Genomic DNA, 20018 nt, shown 5'->3' with positions numbered 1-20018 from the left:
CGCAAAGCCTAAAACAACATTTACTTTACAAACAAAGCACCGATTTTTACCTGAGTTTGCTGGTAAAAGGACCAGGAGACGAGGACCTAGCTGGCGGAGTCACAGTCAACAGAGAACCCATGGACGGAGGGTCAGAGTTTCTCTGCACAGTGTAGCTGAACTGTTTCTGCTGGACAGGCGCTGTACTGGGCTGTACATGGGCTGTGCTTGACTGTACACGGGACGTACTGCTGGTACTACTTGATAAAGTACCTGTGCTTCCACGAGAACTAAAATAAAGATTGTTATTAAATTATCAAGCAAAAATGAATAATGATATATGTACATATATAACATCGTTGTATTTTCTCCTTTTTTAAGTAGCTTCATTACCAAACCATATTTAGTGCTTTCCATACAAGTTCCTGTTGAGCAATTCAACATCTGGAGAGGCCCTTGCCCTGCGAGGCTACCAAGTACCAAAAATAACCTAACCATAACAAAAATAACTACCTCTTCCCCTACTTATTTCTTAATTTATTTCAAGATAATAGAAATATAAGAATAAAAGCATATTCTGAACCCTTTTTTCGTCAAATCTAAGAAAGAACATTTCTAGCAGACAAAAGTTTTGTTTACTTTCGACTCAAGCTGATGTGGATTCTTAAAAAATGATAGACTCGATACTCGATAGTGAGGCAAAATTATTTTTGTTAAAATCATCCAAAAGCACATTAAAAATCTACAAAAATTACACAAAATCATATGTTAATAACCCTTTTAAGATTTTATTTAATTTTTGTAAATTTTTTTATTCGATTTTGGAGGATTTTTCTCAAAAATAATTTAACCTCACTAGCGAGTAGCCAGCCTATCATTTTTTAAAGAATCCACCTCTATTTGAAGCTTTTAAATTGAAATTTTTGGGCAATTAATTCTGATTCCGCAAAGCTTTCTACTAAGAAAATATACTATTTACAGCTGACTTTTATCTATGTATGAAATGAAAAAAAACATGCGTTCGTAACAAAATGTGTACACAATTTCAATCAATAAGATTAAATGTATGTACCGATGCGATTCTCCTATTGGCTCAATCAGACATTACCTCTCTTTCTTAGTACCTTTATTTTCAAGATAAAAGAAGACGCATCAGTGCTAAACAGAGAAACCGTCCAATATTGAATTCTTACCCATTCTCTGGAGACATACAAGATCCAAACTTCCTGGAGGTCGGAGGTGTCAGGGAGCTGAGACCAATCTTCCTGGGATGGAGGGGGCTGCCGGGTAGTGAACATGTGCCTCTGTCTCCATTGTCCTAAATAAAAGGATGCATTATTGTCAGAATATTAATCTAGTCAAATCAGGAAGATTTCAGCATGCAATTTTTAAATTCACTTTCTTCTGAACTTTTATTACGGGTGTGTATTTGTCCTCAACTGAATGTACTTTTTACTGTGCATTTGTTGCATAATTAATTCAGCTGTAAATAAAATATGAATTTAATGAAATCTTTATTGTTTGAAATTAAAAGGACAATTCTAACAAGCTTAAATTAACGAAATAAATTATCCGTTGCGGACCGACTTAACTATTAGAAAAGCTTCGCTTTAAAATAAACATATATGCAAGAATTATTATTACCTTGATAACCAGGTCTAGGCTGGATCTTAAGTCTGTTGCTTTCTGGAAGAGTGCCGCTGCTCCTGATTTCATTTGTTCTTGTTAAATTCAAATATATGACAAAATTGTCTTCTCTACTTCTCTAAAAGGAGTATTCAAAATAAGTGACAAGGGCATTTTTCCTGTTCTTTACCCGTGTACCTGTGGGGCCTACACATGCGGTGTCCTAACCCTGTGCTCGAAAAGGCCCTTTAAGGGGAATCACTTCAAAGTTTAAAGTTATATGATTTCGAGAATAGCAAAGTATACTTTGCAAACATTAAAAAACCATGACAAAGTAATTTGCCATTATAAACATCAACTAAATTAGCGGGGGCACTAAACAAAGATTTGCAATGTTAAATGTTATGTTTGTTGTTTAAAGTTTATGGCTGTAGATCCTTAAAAATATACATCAATTTCCTTTTCCGGACCTGTATCCAAACTTTTACTACTGCTGCACAGCTACTATTTAATTAACTTTTTAAGATTCTTTTTCTTATGAATATAATTATCCTTGTCTGATTTTAAAAATTGTTATTACTAGATTTTCTAAAAGATTCTTTAAAAAATTTGTAGATTAAATTTAGGATTTCTAGATCTTCTGGATTATAGTTTTGTTACTAATTCTTCACCAAAACTATCTTTATTGATCCTAAAATTGCTCAAACAAGAATATTTAGATATTCTAAAAATTACTCTTGATGTCTAAGTTAAGTTCATAGCTATATATTAAATTATCAAATATTTTTGTCAGTAAAACAAAATAAAAAGAAAATAATGATATAAAATATGGTGAATTAAAATAAATATACAAAAGGAAACATTTTATTAAATTATTGCTTTGGTAGAGTATAATTTTCTGCTTGCTTATTTTCTTTTTCACACTTTATAATTGTGAATGGTAGAGTACCATGCAAACGTAATAAAAAACATTTAACATAAAAATTGTATTCACTCCCAGTCCCAAAAATCTTTTAAAATTAATTATTTAAGTACTTTTTAACTTTAAGTTTTTAATGCTCGACCTATTCTGTATCTTATTTTTAACTTTAGAAAATTTCTTTAAAAATAAAAGAAATAAAAAAAAGGAAAGAAGGATATGATACATAATAATAAAGTCTTTTGTAGAATGACCGACAGACCGACAGACAAAGTAAGTTGTGTACAGACTGCTAGACGGAATTACTAAATGTATAATGGAGTACCTTTGCTCAGATATATAGACATAAAAGTATTTGAATGAAGAATTAGATGTATACAATACACATATAAATAGAGATAGAATAATACACACAGAGAATAAGAGAGTATGGTTATTTTATTTATTTTATTAGTGCAACTGCATTCAAATAAAAAGATTAACATCTTTAGCTTCACTTTATGAGCATCAGCTAGGATTGGGAATAAAGATTATGAAAATCTATTGTGAGAAAAGAAGAATTCTGATTTGAAAATTTAAAAAAACATTTTCTACTACATTGCTTTCAATTATGAAAGTTAGCCGGCTACTTTTTTCTTTATAAAAGCGCCAGAAATACTGATATCATTAGCTGTGCCCATAGCCTCCAGGGGTGTTCTACATTTAAAACCTGAACAGGACACATATAAATCCTCCATGAAAATTGGATAAATTAATCGTTTCAAGCATTAGCGAGATCTTAATAGACAGACAATGAACACATACGTCTTTATATCATAGATTGCTTTAAAAAAAAAAATTATCAAACCGTGTCACTGTTCCTGGACATGTTTAGAATAACTTTATGAGAATGGTTATACTGAATTGGGTCTAGGCATGAGAATACAAAAGTCTGTATCCCTCAAACTTTAAATGGTTGATATAGTACAAAAGCTTAGTAAAAAATGAAATGCTCTTAAAGAAGATCGAATTTGGTAACAAAATATCAGGATAAATACTAAAATTGTACTTTTCAACACAGCCATGTTTTAGTCCCTTTTTGAAGCTTGCAAAACCATAAAAAAATTAAACATTTTAAATACCATATTTCACATATCCTATTTTTTTACTTTCAAATATACGAAAACAGAAAAAAATCCTTTTGATTGATTAAGTTAATCCAAGAGAAAAATAACATATAAATCTAAAATATCTGTGTTTATTTTTCCGTAACAGAAAATAATAATTGTATAAATAATCTGCTAGTTAAAATATTGCATTTCACGTTTCCAAAACTATTTTGTTAAACCATGACACATTCAAAATATAAATTCAATACATTTTAAACATAGAATAAATTAGAATAAAGGAGGGATTGAAGTATTATTTTTATTATTTTTTTGTAGTAGTCACGGGTTACAAATTGACAGACTGATAGAGACAAAATAACAAAATAGCTTACCAATAAATAAGAAGATTATTAAAAAATCTTTGCTTGTATGTCTATTTTATTCTATGACTTTACTTGAATAACCTACATAGCATAGAACATACAAATTAAACAGGGTGTTTTTTTATTAAATTAAATGTATTTCTAAATTTGAATCACCTAACTTTGACACAAAGTAAACTAATCACTAATGTGTCATTACTTTCATTTTTGGATAAGCTTTGCTTTATACTACAAAATATATTTGGTCCAAGTAGCTTATCATTGAAACAATAATCTACTCTATATTACGAAGCTATTAATTGAGCAAAGTTTTTTTTTAACTTCATCCAGCTTCCATTTTTTCTTATACATATAAAACTCCCAAATTACAATGAAGAGTAAAATAAGAATTTTTGATCAATTTTTGGCAATGGTAAGTGGGTTAAATTATCCAATATAATACTTAAATAAAAAAGCACCCTGTATACATATATGCATAAAACATATACACATTACATACACATACGCAACATGCCAATTTTTTACGCCATCACCGAGAAGCGTACATTGAAAAAACCTTTTTTGCACAGATTTTGCCATTTTTATCGGTTATTATAAATGTGGAGAGCGTGAACAAATAAAGAAGGCAGAGTCATAGAAAAATGGATATGGAAATAAATAAACAGTAGTTTTTTTTTAATATTCTAACATTATTATTTACAAGTAACTACGCTTTTAGAAGCCTTTGGTGGCTATTATTCTAGTTTTTGAATTATAATTTTTGTTCTTGTTGCTTTTTTTCACTAGTGGCTTGGAAACGAAGTTACAGGTATAATATGGTATGGTAAATCTGTTTTTTCACTTATATATTTTAAATCAATGCACAAACTGTATTATTCATTGTAAGATAATTAGAATACAGTATCTAAAGCAAATGATTATTCAAAAAAAGCTTGTTTTTTTTTCTTCTTTACCTATCCAAATAACCCCCATAGGGTAAAGTACAAATAAAATGGTACTTATTTCAACATACGGCCCATAATTTTAAATGGTAATGGGGCAGCCAGCATGTTCTGACAGAGAGAGAAAGAGTGAGATCTAAAAATAAGAAAAGAGAGAAATAAAAAGATAAAGAGAGGGTGAGAAAGGAAGGAAAAGGGTATTCCTAATTTTTTCTCTCCTTACCTTTTTAATATGAGCATTTATCAAAAAAATATACTCTAATTCAAATTCTGTATGATATATGAACTGTCACGTTTAGATGCATCCATAGAAATAAAACAATTGAAGCGCACAAGATGCATTCAAATTGAAAGATTGACAGACAGCATAACAGACAGGACAGACATCACACACCATTTTTTATTGAAACATATGGATTAAAAATGTTAAGGTTCCTAACCTTTTCACACCCCTGTTATAAAGTATTTTAAAGTCTTTTTAGCTAAAACCTGGATGACAACAGCCATAAAGCGAAGCTCTAAAATCAGAACTTAACCAGAGTCTTAACAAATTGCATATAAATGTTTTAAATTGACGTACGTACGGACTTTTTTTAATAGTTATAGATTTGCTTTGCTATCTGAATTGTAAACAGTACAGCCGAAGTAAAATTTTGTTAATCATATTTTCAATAACAAAACACATTTTTACTAAGTAAAGAATAGATCATCCATTATTGATATAAATTTGATTCTTATAGACATGGATATACAATGTGCTAAAAAAGGCCTAAAGCCTAAAAGGGATATTGTCCGTTCAATCAGATTCCTACGACAATTCTGATGCCCAAAATTGATGACAGGAAAAAAACAAGATTTTAAATTTTCATTTGGATTAACAATTAAACATTTCTAGTCTGGGTTGGGCTTTATTTGTTTCTGTTTTAGGCGCATTCTTACAGTATTTTAAGTATAGTTGATGACATTTTTTAATATGGATAGTGGCTCCTCCCAATGATTTATGGTAGCGGAATGTTTCTAATAAAACTAATTATATTTGTTTTAATTAAAAAATAGATAGAATGTTAGGTCCTCGTCGATTTTTCTTCACATACTCTACTTAGCTCCCTTAGAATTACATACAGGCATATTTTAAGAATATCATACATATAAACATACTTAGTGACTGCAGAGCCCGATTTTAAATACTAAAATGAGGGAAAATATCATGTTTTAAAGTTATCAAAAAGAAAAGATCAAGATAAAAGTCTCACTGCAAAGATAAAACAAACTATGCACGGCTATCAATCAATATGTTTTTACATTTTTTATACCATTTTACTCATCCTGTATCCAGGGACTAAGTATACCCATTGACCGAAATTCATAAATTTAATTAAAGAAGTTTTAAATGGTTTCTATGCACAGTTGAATCTTATACCTAGGTAAAATCTGTGGAATCAAAATTGTTGAATATCTCGAATCATGTATTATTTATTGTCTTCAAACGCCTGTTTTATATTTTTTGAATAGGTGCTAATTTGAATTTACTTTTCAAGGAAGTAACACTGAAGAAATAAAGAAAATAACCCATTTTTGGATTCAATTAAAATTCAAGAAAATATTATCATACAATTGAAACTTTGTCAACCCTGATCCATTTTCCCGGATTTCTATTTAACTCCATTGTTTTCTACACAAAGTACAACAAAGGCGTAAAAAAAGATTTAACAACGACATTGCAAACGCGTCGAGGGTAAAAAAGGCATAAAAATTGTAAATCCATGAATGCAGATGAAAAATGAAAAAAATATTTTCTTCAAAATGAATTTACAATGTGCTGTAAATGTACAACTTTTGTGTGGCGCGGCTGTTGCTGCAGTTTTTTCTTTCTATTTTTGTTTCTTTTTAATTGTGGCCATTATGTTTGAGCATGTTTTTGGTGAGAAATGCAGAATAGTTTTAGTGCTTGTAATTCATAACAATGACCACAACGTCCAGTAATAGCAAAGCTTTGCAAAAAAAGTTAAGAATCCACAAAAACACCTACCATTACCCATTTTGACCAGCTTAATATTTAATAAATATTATAGTATAAATTGATTAATGTTGGACAATATGACGATAAAAATTTCCGGTAATTAATTCTTAAAACAGGATTTAAATCATGTGTTGTTTAACCAAACAAAAAAATCAATAGAAAGGGTATGTTGCAACTTTATTATGAAAAAATGGTAATACTAGGAGTACTTACTAACAGACATGAATTACTTGTAGAGAAGATTCACTTATGAAAATAAAGGATTCCTGCCTATATGGGCATTTACTACAGGTATGCAGATCCAAGTCTGTATATTTTTACAGGGTTAGGAGCCAAAGCAAGGACTGAATAAAAGAATAATCTAATATTGCCACTGAATATCACAAAAAAAACATTTTGTCTTTGACAACTATTTTCTATAATACTGGGGATGGTTTATAACAATACTAGCGGCTTCGCCCCTAGCCTTTAGGGGCTTTGCCCCAAGAGGTGATCAAAAAATTTTTTTTTGCCGAAATTCGTAAAAGGACCAAGGAAATCTTCAGCAAAAAAAGAAAGAAAAAAGAAACAAGGAAATCTTCAGCAAAAAAAAAATGGGGGGATTTTTTTTTGTTTTTGGGGGGTTGGGGGTGTCCCACCCTTTAAAAAAATAGCCTACAACTACCACAGGACCAGTAGGTATATTCCCTATAAGAGTAGAATCCGATCGGTTCAGTGGTTACCGAGATCTTAAGGGACGAACAGACGGACAGACAGATTGACAGACAGACGGACGGACAGACATCATTCTACTTTGTCTTATAGATAGAGCCAAACCTTTGTATAGGTCCCAAGGAACTAACATACCAACTTCTTGATTGCATAACCTTTGCCTGTAAGTCTCGTATGTTGCATCTAATTTTCATCATAGTAAATTTTTAGCATTAGATTCTGACGCAATTTGGGCGGTAGTCTATAGATTGAAATATTAAAAACCCAGAATCTTTTCCTTTACAAAAAAATCTGATTTTGTAATTTTTTTAACTACATACATAAAATTCTATTTTTCTAGGTCAAACTGTGTAATTCTGTGTAAATTTGCAAAAACGGGATAAATTTATTAAAACACGAGAAGAATTTAAATTGTTTTGTTTTAAAATGTTCGCCTGCGTAAAAATTTATCATTTATATTCAGTCAAAACAAGTGGATTATTACCATTTTTTTTACAAAATAAAATCATAACCCCCTACAGCCACTTATAGTTTTTTTTGTGTGGAATTTTTTAATGCTCATATTTTGATTCGTATAAAAATGTGTTTGAATACATATCTTTAGAAAGATATACCTTTCTAAAACATAGGATAACAAGTTATAAGAAGATTGGTATACATTACTTGTGTAATAGTGCATAATATTGGTGAGACTTGGTGATTTAGGAATAGGACAGAAGTTTAAATTTAAAGAGGACAATTATTTTGCCATATTTCAAAACTATGGGTGTAAGTGGTCGGCTAACAAAAAAAGGGAATCTTCCAAACAAGTTGACGGCCAGTTTTGGGTTAATTTTACGAGGGGCGTTTTTTGCGCCTAGGAACAAGCAAACAAGCGACAGGAACTAGGGAGAGGTTTTATATTTAAGAAAAACAATTCAGGTATTTTTTAATATGTAAGTCAATTAGTTGTATATGAGATTTATTATACAAGAGTCCGTGCATACTTTGACATATTATACAATTCATTACTATAATAATGTCATAGCCTGATGTTAGAATTTTACAAAATTTAAACCATCAAAAAGTTGATAATTTGACAGTTGTGACCAACTTTTAAAGAGTTCATTTTGTCGATCCATTGTCCTTGGATAAGCAGGCATGTGTCAAGGTGTCAAAATGTAGTGTACTTATAGCAAGGCTCTGTTATCAGAGAGATGCTACTCTACAATTCATCTAATCATTAACAACATCCTAAGGCCTTTGACATTTAAGTATATTGATAAGAATAGCCAGACAAATTTGTTATAGCAAATCTTATATAAAAAAAACACCTAAATGTAGTTTTACTTATAACTGGTCTATTTTATTATAGGAAAGCTACTCTATAGTTGTGTCTAATCATTGATAACCCCAAGAGTACTAATGACAATGGCCATTTATAGTAGCTTAGTTGCTCTATGAATTATTCAAAAGTTGCGTATCTTTTAGAAATCAGTATTGTTGTTTACTAATGCCAATGTCTTTTTTTAAAGGAAAGCTAATCACTAAATTAATCCAAAATGTTAAATGTTCTGTACTTTTTATCCTTTGTAGTTCTTATCACGTAGCTACTCTATATATCAACCCAAATTTAGTGTACTTTGAAACAGATTCTTCCATTTTAGTGAAGCTACTGTATATAATATGAGTAATAAAGATTTTAAATTTTGTTTCATCAATGGTAAAATTCTTTTATTTCTGCATGTAAAGCAATTTTAATTACCCTCTAATTCCTTACAGAATATTGAAACTAATGGATAAAATCATCCTTGAAAAATCAACAAGAAATTGTGTACAGTGTAGAGAAGGCATAAACATGACACTATACTCGATAAGAAACTAGGCATATTAGCCCGCGCTTTTTACTAGGCCTTTCCAGGCATTCCATTACGTAGGGCCCATTATAAGTGCTTACGCTTTGTGCCAGGGATTTGCATCCGCAATTTTAATGTTAAGGGGTTTTTAGCCGCAATTATAACACTAGCTCAATAATGCAATCAACTCGCACGTTTTTTGTGGAGGGAACGGGTTCGAATCTCGTTCCAAAAACTACAGCCGTTAAAGACTACTGCTGCATTATCAGATGCTTGACATTAATAGTAATAGTATGGGAATGCTTTGGCCCAAATTGGCATACTTGTGTTATTTTTTGCACACGATTGTTTTTTAAATATATTATTTTCAAGAACAAGTGCCTAGATTGAGATTAGACTTTTCTTGTTTGTTAGAAGCCGGAGAGGCAGGTGGAACTTTGTAGCCCGCTGATTCACCGTTATTGTCCGCCGCGGCGGCTGCCCCGTTAGTCTTGGCTGCTGTGGAGGAAGGCAGCGGTGGCCGGAATCTCGGCGGTGTCAGTGATCTAAAATCATTATTTTATTAGTAAAAGCTTAAGCACTTTAATTTTAAGTAAATTAAAGCTGTAAATTAGGATAACAAATATGATAAAAATTAAAAATAACAAAGATGAAACAATGTAAGGTTTGTTGATTAATTATTTCAAACTTTTTCACTATTTCACTTTTGAAAAAGAAATATCCTTTTTTAAATATTAAATAAATAAAGGTTAGGGTCAAGCGGGGCATAAACCGGTAAGGGGCTAAACCAGTAATTTTTTACCCAATTTCAGAAAATGACCTTTATCTCCATGTTCCTTTCAAATGACAGAAAAAAAAATATAAAAGCAAATTTGTTCCTTATTAAAGTGCCTACAAAAAAGTATAAAATGAAAATTTTGTGAGATAAATTTTAAAGGTACTTTTTGGGTCTCAAAGTCGGACAAAAAATTTAAAAATATTAATATTTACCCCATTTTTTTTCCAAAAAACCGAAAAAATTACCGGTTTAGCCCTGCCTCACCATATGTAAAGAATAAATGTTGAAATTAAATCTAATGTAACTAAATTGCAAAAACTTACAAAGTATTTGATAAACCAATAAGATTTATATTGATATGCAATGAAATGAAAAATCAATAAATATTTTTCCCAACAATCATTTTGTTACCTGCTCTTATGTGCTTCAGATTTTGGTAGTGCCAGAGCGCTAGGACTGGCAGCTCCAGCTGTCACAGGACTGTTCATTCCAGAAACTCTACCTGGAGTTGTTGGCCGGGGCATTCTACACACGCATGAACGTTACATTTTATATTTTCATACAAATTTTCTTGTGTTAAAACTTTTTTAGACTTTAGTATAAACCTTCCTTAGGTTTTTCCTTATATTATTGTTAACTTCAAGCCATATGAAGGTTTAGCGCTATTTTACTACCCTATCCCTCCTAAATGTAATGGGGCGCAACTGCTAGTAGTAATTACTAATAATTCCATCAAAAGGCCCGCGAAAGTATAAAGCAATTTGAAGACTTAAACGACAGATAAAAAGGTATCGCAATTGAAAACATAAATTTTATATTATTTAGTCAACAGATGATATTATAGTGATAATATCTATCTTTTCTTTTGAATGTATTATAACTCCTATAAAAATGGAAGCCAAATCAATAAATCTTGATATAAAGAAAATTAATTCATAAAATATTCCAAGCTAATCATGATCTGAATATTGTTAGTTGCGTTGCTACTCTGTAAATAATATGTTTAAGTCTTTACATATGCCATCCGTCTCTCTTTTGGACTAATAATTTTAACCATTTCTACATTAACGAACGCTTAAAACAAAAGAATAAGCTTCCTTTTTATAATCCTATTACATAACGTAATAAGTTTTTTTTTTTGTCTGAAGCTTACGATCTCAACAACTGAACCGATTGGGTTCTCTATTTTAAGTAAGCTCGACATAGGCCCTTTGTTAGTTTTGGTCTATTTTATTATCAGATTTTAGTTTTGGGAAGGTTTTAGTCTATTTTTCTATCACCTCTCTGCCCCTTTCAAATAAATAGCCTCTTGATGCTAGGGGCGCAGTATATAGTAAGTGATATATATTGACTATTCTTGTAAATCTAGATTATATGCTAGAATGTTTTTGCTTTACACTGTTTACCTACTTATAGACATAATTTTCCTTGTTAAAATTTTAATAATAATATTTAGAGGTAATGTGCATGTAAAATTAGCATATTTTAATTATCTTATAAATGAATTTTATAGATTAATTATGTAAATTAACTTGTTCATTTTAATTATCCTTGAAATAAGATTATTCAGGTAATAATTTTTATTGTTGAATATAAATATATTGCAGATGATCATAAACAAAATTACCACTTCTGTAAATTAAAATCATTGTTTGAAAAGGTTGGACTTTGAAAAGGTTGGACTCTAGACTCTTATTCTAATTTAAAACCAATCTGTCAGAATTCAATAAAAATAATTTAGTTTTTGAACTAACAAATAAGATAACATGAATACATTTCTTTGGGTTCCAGTGTACATAATTTACAGTCCAATGGTCCCACCCGTCCTGCCTAGTATTGATTTTTTAGGGCTATCATATAGACATTTCTTTTTTTTTGAGTAAGATAGTTTGATCATTGACTTGACACTTAGACCGCCATTTGAATGCTTTTTCAACCTTTCATAAGCTAAAAGAGCTTTAAGTTATTTCAAAAAGCAGCATTTAAAATGAAATAAAAATTAGTAAACACACACACACACTAACACAGGCTAAATAGATTTTATAGGGACAGGATTTTTATAAAAAAAGAATGAATTTTTCCACGTAAACTTGAAATATGTATCTCATATGCAAAGAGATAAGTGTGTGATGTGGCGAATATTTGATTTTTTATTTATTTAATTATCTTTGTGTAAAAGTAACAGTATATGCCTGTCTGTGTTTACCGAGGGATCTAAATAACTGCTGAACCGATATGATTCTCCTTTACATTGCAGCTTTTCATGGGTCCTGGGAAGCTTTATTACCACCGCCCTTCCAAGAGAAATTGCCCGTATAAAAAATTCTTTTGAAAAGTGAAAATATGTAACAATACATTTCGTTTAAATATCGATTATAAATTTTCTTCGGACAAATCTTACAGTTTTTCAGGTTATTTCCTTCATAACCAAAACCTCGTGCTACTCCTAGTGGCTACCAGACATCCAATTTACAATGCACACAATAATAATATGGCCCATACGAAAATCATAACACTCTTAAAAATAATCATCAAAAAATGAAGAAAAAAAAGCATTTACCTTTAAAATAGTTATGTAATAAAAATTGATGAATATAAGCTATTATTTCAAATAATTTTTAGAGTTTTAAGTTTTATAGCTTAAACTTAACCCCTTCATTACCATTCTTATCTCTTAATTTCTATCTATTCTAGTCATCTACTATTCAAATGTTTTACTTTATCGATGGACCGACCGACCTTTAGTAGTCATATTAACGAAAAAACCAAAATATTTCGAGTTTAAAAAGCTACTTTTCTTATTATAAACTAGCGGCTACCCCCTAGAAGCCTCTAGGGGCACTTAAGGTAGGAGAGGGAACATTTGACCTCATCCCATTTTGAATTTGAGTTTCAAAAGAGTTAAAAAATTATTATTTGGGGGTAGGGAGGTGAAGACACCCTCCCCAAAATAGTTTAAAACCTTTCCAGGACCTATAAGAAGCCTCACTGTAAAGGAGAACAATATCGGTTTAGCATTTAGCGAGATCCTTAGGGACAGACACAAAACGCTTACTACTTTAATAGGATATTAATTTATTACAGTGCAGGAAAGGACAAAATGGGAAGGAAAGTCAACTTCCCATTCACAAGACTCCTCCCACCCCCTCTCACAATAGTTTAATTTGCATAATTATAGCGTGTATATTCACCCTAAACACGAGATTCCACAAATTCAGCCGCATATCTCTGATTCCAGATAAAAATCTTGACCAAATTGTTCCCTTTTCTTATGAAAAAAGTGTAGGGGTCGGTGTTTTCACAATGAAACATAAAAATATATTCGTTATCAATATAAAAAAAGGAGCTAGAACCAAGAAATCTTTTGTGATAATTAACAAAAAATAACAACAATAAACAAGTAAATGAAAATGGTTGATATATTATATGATGAATTTTTTTGAAGGTTTCTTTAATTGAATGTGATCGAGACAACTATTTCCCAATATTATGAATATAAATTTTAAATTGCTGCTATACAAAGTAATCAATTAAATAGAACTCATGAAATATATATGATTTCTGGAAACACCAAAACCTATGGCTGTCTGTCTGTGGGTAAAAATTCGAGGGGAATAAAAAGGTTGAATTAAGTTGAAGTATAATATTAATCAGAAATAAAAAGATAGGTATAATGTATATTAAAGATTAAATATTGTTTCTCCATTAAACAAAATGTATTAATCTATCTTTTAAAGCAATATCATATTGGTGGCAAAGAAACTAATTAGACTTTCGTTTACATATCGCTTTATCCCTGGGTATAATAGCATTATCATGTCATTCATTCTACAATCATTACACAATTTAGAACATTTTTCAATATTTTTCAAACATTTTATAAAACGATGCAATGCATACATAAACAGACTGCCCAACTTTGTAAATCTACTACCCTATAATTCTAAATGTTCATCTGTCTATCCGCCATAAACGTTTTGGAGGATATATAACTTTATCTTCTTCTATTTAATATGACAGCTAATTTATTGTGAAGATTTCCAAACAATATGCAGCTTGTATATACCTTACTTGATTCTTTGGACTTTTGATTATTATTTGATATATAAAAAATAATGTTTTTCTATTCCTATATTCTAAAATTTTTGCCCTTCGACCCTTAACAATGGGTCTCGATTGATTCAATAATTATTATATAATATATATAATAAATAATTGTTTTTTATCCTTATTGGCCTTTAAAGATGATAATAAAGTTATATGCATAATAAATTAACCAAGACTACTACAAATAAGAATGTAAATTGGACAAATTAAGTTGGTCCATATGAGGGTTATTTTACAACTAATCATAAATTACACATAGTTTCAACTTTAGACCACCGTAGAATATACAAACGAAAGAAAATACCCTGTTAGAATTGCCGACATAATATTAACCCTTACAGATCGGAGGGGGGGGGACTAAATCAGCCCCGCCCCCCTCTAGTTTTTTCAATGTCATTTTTTTGTAGGTAAGATAGAGAGCTGTGACTTCATGACTTTTTAAGTTTAGTAATTATACGTCTGCAAGAGTTGATTTTGTAAGGATATCTGATCTGTGTCGGTCGTGTTGTCCCGTCAAAGTCGGTTAGGTAGCATCAAAATTAGATAAAATTCTAAATAAATCTTAATTTCTACATTATGACTTTTGTGTATAAGGTAGAGACAAAATTTTTTTGGGGGGGGGAATTGGGGCCCGATCTGTAAGGGTTAAAACAATATCAGAAAGATTAAAGAACCAGCGAAGCTTTCTTTGACTAGAGTATCTAAACTATCAATGGGTTATGACCACAAGATCTTGTTGATTTATTTTTTAAAAGATATATTATCGATTTTATAGCTACCATAATTTTGAAAGTATTCTTCTTTGTATATATATCATTCTTTATTACTTGTAATATCGTTTTGAGGTCGAATTTTTTCTAAGTGAAAAAGTGTAAACGTTTACAGGGATATTTAACATAAAAGTTTAATGTTGCTAATAAATTAGAGTAAAAGGTTTATAAGTGTAGTATATTAAGTATATTAGGCACTATTATACAGCCCCACAAGTATTTTCTTAATCAAAGGGATAAGAAATATAATTATAAATTATAAGGGCGGTTTCCTACACAGTGCTCAGTTGAGGATAGTAACCCCTTAGTTTTAAATAGTTTGGAGAAAAAAAAGATGAGGGGTATGTATTTAATTGTATGTTTGTATTTTACTTTAGGTCAGGTTAGGTAAAGTTATACTGGGAACATGGTAGCCCCGTAGGGTTAGCACCTTAGGTATATGCCCCGGAGGTTTAGTGCTTCCGCAGGGAAAAGACAAATAAAGAAGAAAAAAGCACAATTATAATGATATGTAAGAAAACCCTTCTAATGCTTCATAGATATTCCCCTAAAGATTGTAGTAGAATTTCCGTGGATTTTATTTTCAATTCCTTTTATTTCTGAAGTATTTCATATTATCATTACGGCTGCACTAAAAATCTAGCTTACTTAAATTGTTTTCATCTGATGCAACATTTTGAAATATTTATGATAACACACTTTAAACAAGGATGATAGTATACTTTAAGGCGAAGCTTAACAAATCAGAAAGCCTGACAAACTATTTTTACCAAATATGATTTAATTTAATAATATTCAACGATATTCAGAAGTTTGAACAAGTTTCTGTATTAATCTATCCCATATTTACTTACATTAGGACATAATACATAAAATCTATTGGTCATAAGAATCCAAAATTCAAATAAAGAAGAAGATTTTATTGAATAAAAATTGCTTTTAAAAAGATCTGATTATAAAAAAGTTTCGCTTTTAGCAATGCAATTATAAGTTATGTTAAGTACTAACAGAACGTTTCTTTTTGTAAGCAGAAGTTTTAAATAAGTCAATCTAGCATGTTTGTCTTTCAGTCTAGTCAAATCTAGTCAAAATTATATTAATTAAATAAAGATTTTCTTATAAAGATTTGCTACTTTTGTACACTTAAGATATTCTAGTTATTCAAAAAAATTATTGACAGAGTTTTGTTAGCAGGGATTAAACCTTTAAGGGGTGAAAAAAATTGCAATGTATTTAATGGGTTGTTGACGCCCATTTCACCATATATTGCCCAGATAAAAAGTATGTAAAATAATTATTCCTGCAATCAATGTTAAATTGAGCGAATCTGGATTATAATTGAAAAATCTGGCGTGACCAATTCATCTCAATAGTAGTGGTATAATAACTTGTGGACTTGGAGCCATAAACGTACATATTTTACGCTGAAGACCTTAGTTCCTTCATTTTCAAGTTAATTACCCACGGGGACATTGGATTGCAAACTACACCGGTACCCAAAGTTTTAAACGCATAATCTAATTTATTGGCTCAAAACTTTGGGCATTTTTATTGGATGGTTCTAAATGATTAGTGGCCCGCCCTTTAGACACATAATTTTAATCTTCTTAAGGGTAATTTTGTTTATCATTATCCCGATTAATTGGTATAAAAATAAAATGTAAAGTTTGCCTGAGTGAAAGCTTTGGCGTAGTTGGTTTACTATCTCCATTACTCTCTTTCTCTTCGATACTCATACACATCTCTCTAAAATAGGTAAATACATGTTAGAATCAGATAGATAATAGATTAAAAATAGATAGATAATAGAACGGAATAGTTATTTATCGCGTCGTATTATAGACATCTTTCCGCGTATGGTAAAATGAAAAATTATATAAGATTAATTTCAGTTTTGATCTAAGGGAACAAAGACCCGGGTGAACAAAACTAGTATAAAATTTATGATTCTTTCATTATTCGTTTGAAATTGTTAATAATACGATGCGATACAAGATTTTTCAGTATTTTTGGGTTAATATCCAGCGGACTTTAATCGGTTTGGAAGCCATAATGGAAAATAGATTATAATTATTTAGATCATTAAGATAAATATACATAACGACAGATTGTATATCTATAGAAAGAAAGGCATACCTAACATAGAGATACTTTAATTAAACAGAGGAGCAGAATTTACTTTTTCACGAATATTACTACAATTTAGTTAAAATATAACTTCTAAATTTTTATCATTTTTGCTATGATATTTATCTAAAGTGTTATAAAAGCCAAAATATTAATACCTCATACCTCTATACTCCATATTTGAAATGCATATGCCCTTAGGCTTAGAAAAAATGTTAATAAAAGGTTACCTAGCACCTTAAATAGATTATCTCTTTAGGTACTTGGAATTCATAATAAATATCACATGACCTAATTGGTTTTGCATATAAGCAAAAGTAATATAGTATGTAATATGTGTTTGTTTGTATGCGTGTGTGTGTGTGAGTGTGTGCGTTTCTATGTGTGTGTGTGTGTGTATGCAAATGTTTAGCTTTACAAATATCAGTTCTTTATAAGGAAGCTATCATCATATTTCATCTTTCAATATAGTAATATGGATTATAGATCTGTTCATTAATGAAACTGTTTTTGTTTCAAACTGTTCTTACTTTAAGGCCTAGAGTTTTAAGTAGAAAATGTACATCAAGTTACAGCATTTGGTAATAATTTACCTCTAACTTCTCAAAAGAAAAAAATCAATAAAATCTAATACATTTTATAAATTGATAATTTATGGATATGATATTCATATAATAAACATTTTTGCTTCTAATCGAGGGACAGCCTAAGTTTTTTAGATACAAAATAAAAGTTCAACAAATCAGCATAATGAACAGTCCTACTGTAAAGTGTATACATATGATATTTCAAATTTGAATCCACATTTCTCTCTTGTGTCCAAAAATGTAATAATGTCTATGCACAAAGTTACACTCTAAAAATTTCGCGGAATTTAAGAAAATCTTTTTTGTCTGATGTCGAGGTTTTTTTGCCTTGGGATCATCAAAAAAGAAATTAATCCTATAGTCTTCACTTTCCTAACCGCGGAAAACTGTCTTAAAAAATAATTAATAATTTTTTTCAGTATTTTTTTTTACTGTAGAGAAAGGATTATAGTACTTCAAAATGTTTTAAATTCAAAAGATATGCATCTACAATTGACTAGGCACCAGGGAGAAGGGATTGATAATGGTAGATAAATTTTTCTTTTCCTTTGCTCTGATATCAAATATGTGATTCTGCTTTTGAGAGAAAAATTAGAAACAATTTTCAATGCTAGTGCAATAGCACATTAATGTATAATGGAATGTACAATGTATACAGAAAAGTTGGAGATAATCAGAAGCCATATCTTAATAAGAAACACTCCTACAAAAGTTTCTACATGAATTGGATGTCAGAATTATTTTTCTGTGACAAGTTTTTATTTCCCTGAGCTGGATCTTTAAATCATTTTAGTGGTGCGTAAGATCGGGGTGATATGATATGCCGCGCTGTGATTGGCTGAAATTCGGCAAACCCCGATTTAGCTCATCACTAAAATGATTTAAAGATCCAGCTCTGAACACCAATACTGTGGTTAAAATTATAATGAACTATTTTTCTTAAAGCAAGCTTTGTTTAATAAATACAAATGTTATCTTTGCCTAATGTTATGAGCCCTGAGAACCAATAAGCAAATCTTAGCATCAAAAAAGGGTTTGAAGAATAGGTTTTTTAGAATCAATGAAAAAAATCGAAGTAGCGGTTTTCAAAGATTTTGCTTGGATATTATTTTGATTAAATTTAAGATTACTATATTTATATTTTATGATTTTAAAAATTAGTTCTTCCTATAAACGACAAGGAAAAATATGATGAATGATAGGATTTAGGGATGGATATTTTGTAATTTTAATTGTATTTTTGTTTCATCAAAACTAGTTAAAATTTCTTCGACAGTACATGTATAGTAGTCGAATTAAGACCGCAATCGGTCTTTAAAGCGTAGATGTATATTTACATTAATAAACAATATATCTATGTTATTGTTTGTTTTATTTGTTATATTTTTACAAATCTTGACAAAAACACACACTCATTAAGAATTCAGAAAAAGGAGTACAATTAAAGAAAAAGGGCTACACGGCCATCGTGGTAAAAATTTAAAGCTAGTATGCGATAGTTAATCGATTTAAATCTGTGAATATTTATCTCTTTCCGTTTTCCTCGACTCTCTCTATACTGTAAACACTTGAAGAAGCACACAAACATTTCATCTTTTTATTGTAAAAATATGTCCACATCATTATACACATTATTATGGCTATAAGGTAAACAAATTAGTAGCCTTTTCTATCAGGATTTTAGGAATAGTAAAATGGAATATTAGTTATTTATCGCATCGTATTATAGACAGTGTTTAGCGGAAAATTAAAAGATAAAAATAAAACTGGTAAAAATATTTTTATTTTAGTATTCGTGGAAAATTGTCTGTTATATGATGATATACAGGAATTTTCAGTTCGGCTGATAACCGGTGGATATTAATCGGTTTCGAAGCCATACTGGGAAAAAATAAACACTCCATTATTTGTAAGGTTTAAATTGTGTAGCATAATTATGACTCTTAGGTCAAAAGGTATCATTATTTTCTATTTTAATTTAAAGGACTGTTATTTTATACTTTTTGTATTGTAGAAAGATTAATATAACCTTCATTTACCTATCCCGGTTAAACCTGGCGTTTCTCATAGAATGATTTAGAATTCTAAATATAGCTAAAAGTGTATCCTTAGTTTAGTAGATAAAGTAGAAAAAGTTTAAATCATAG

At 30.2% G+C, this 20018-nt stretch overlaps 1 protein-coding gene across 8 annotated transcripts in view; it reads right to left on the bottom strand.

The window, feature by feature from the left end:
* Positions 1 to 20018, bottom strand: part of LOC145314110 (uncharacterized) — a 415520-nt gene that overhangs the window by 275269 nt on the left and 120233 nt on the right. For all 8 annotated transcript variants that reach the window (XR_013877630.1, XM_080153896.1, XM_080153899.1 and 5 more), the window contains exons 6-11: positions 16829 to 16903; positions 10692 to 10805; positions 9884 to 10047; positions 1624 to 1685; positions 1173 to 1297; positions 51 to 269 (exon numbers count right to left, since the gene is read on the bottom strand). Coding sequence is in view for 7 of the 8 variants with exons in the window: in XM_080153896.1 (XP_080010022.1) it covers positions 51 to 269; positions 1173 to 1297; positions 1624 to 1685; positions 9884 to 10047; positions 10692 to 10805; positions 16829 to 16903 (759 nt within the window). In the remaining variant the exon portion in view is untranslated. The remainder of the gene's footprint in view (positions 1 to 50; positions 270 to 1172; positions 1298 to 1623; positions 1686 to 9883; positions 10048 to 10691; positions 10806 to 16828; positions 16904 to 20018) is intronic.

This window comes from Acartia tonsa, chromosome 3, assembly GCF_053477335.1.
Source record: "Acartia tonsa isolate MP-2025a chromosome 3, ASM5347733v1, whole genome shotgun sequence".
Taxonomy (NCBI): domain Eukaryota; kingdom Metazoa; phylum Arthropoda; class Copepoda; order Calanoida; family Acartiidae; genus Acartia; species Acartia tonsa.
This window is presented reverse-complemented; position numbering and strand designations above follow the sequence as displayed.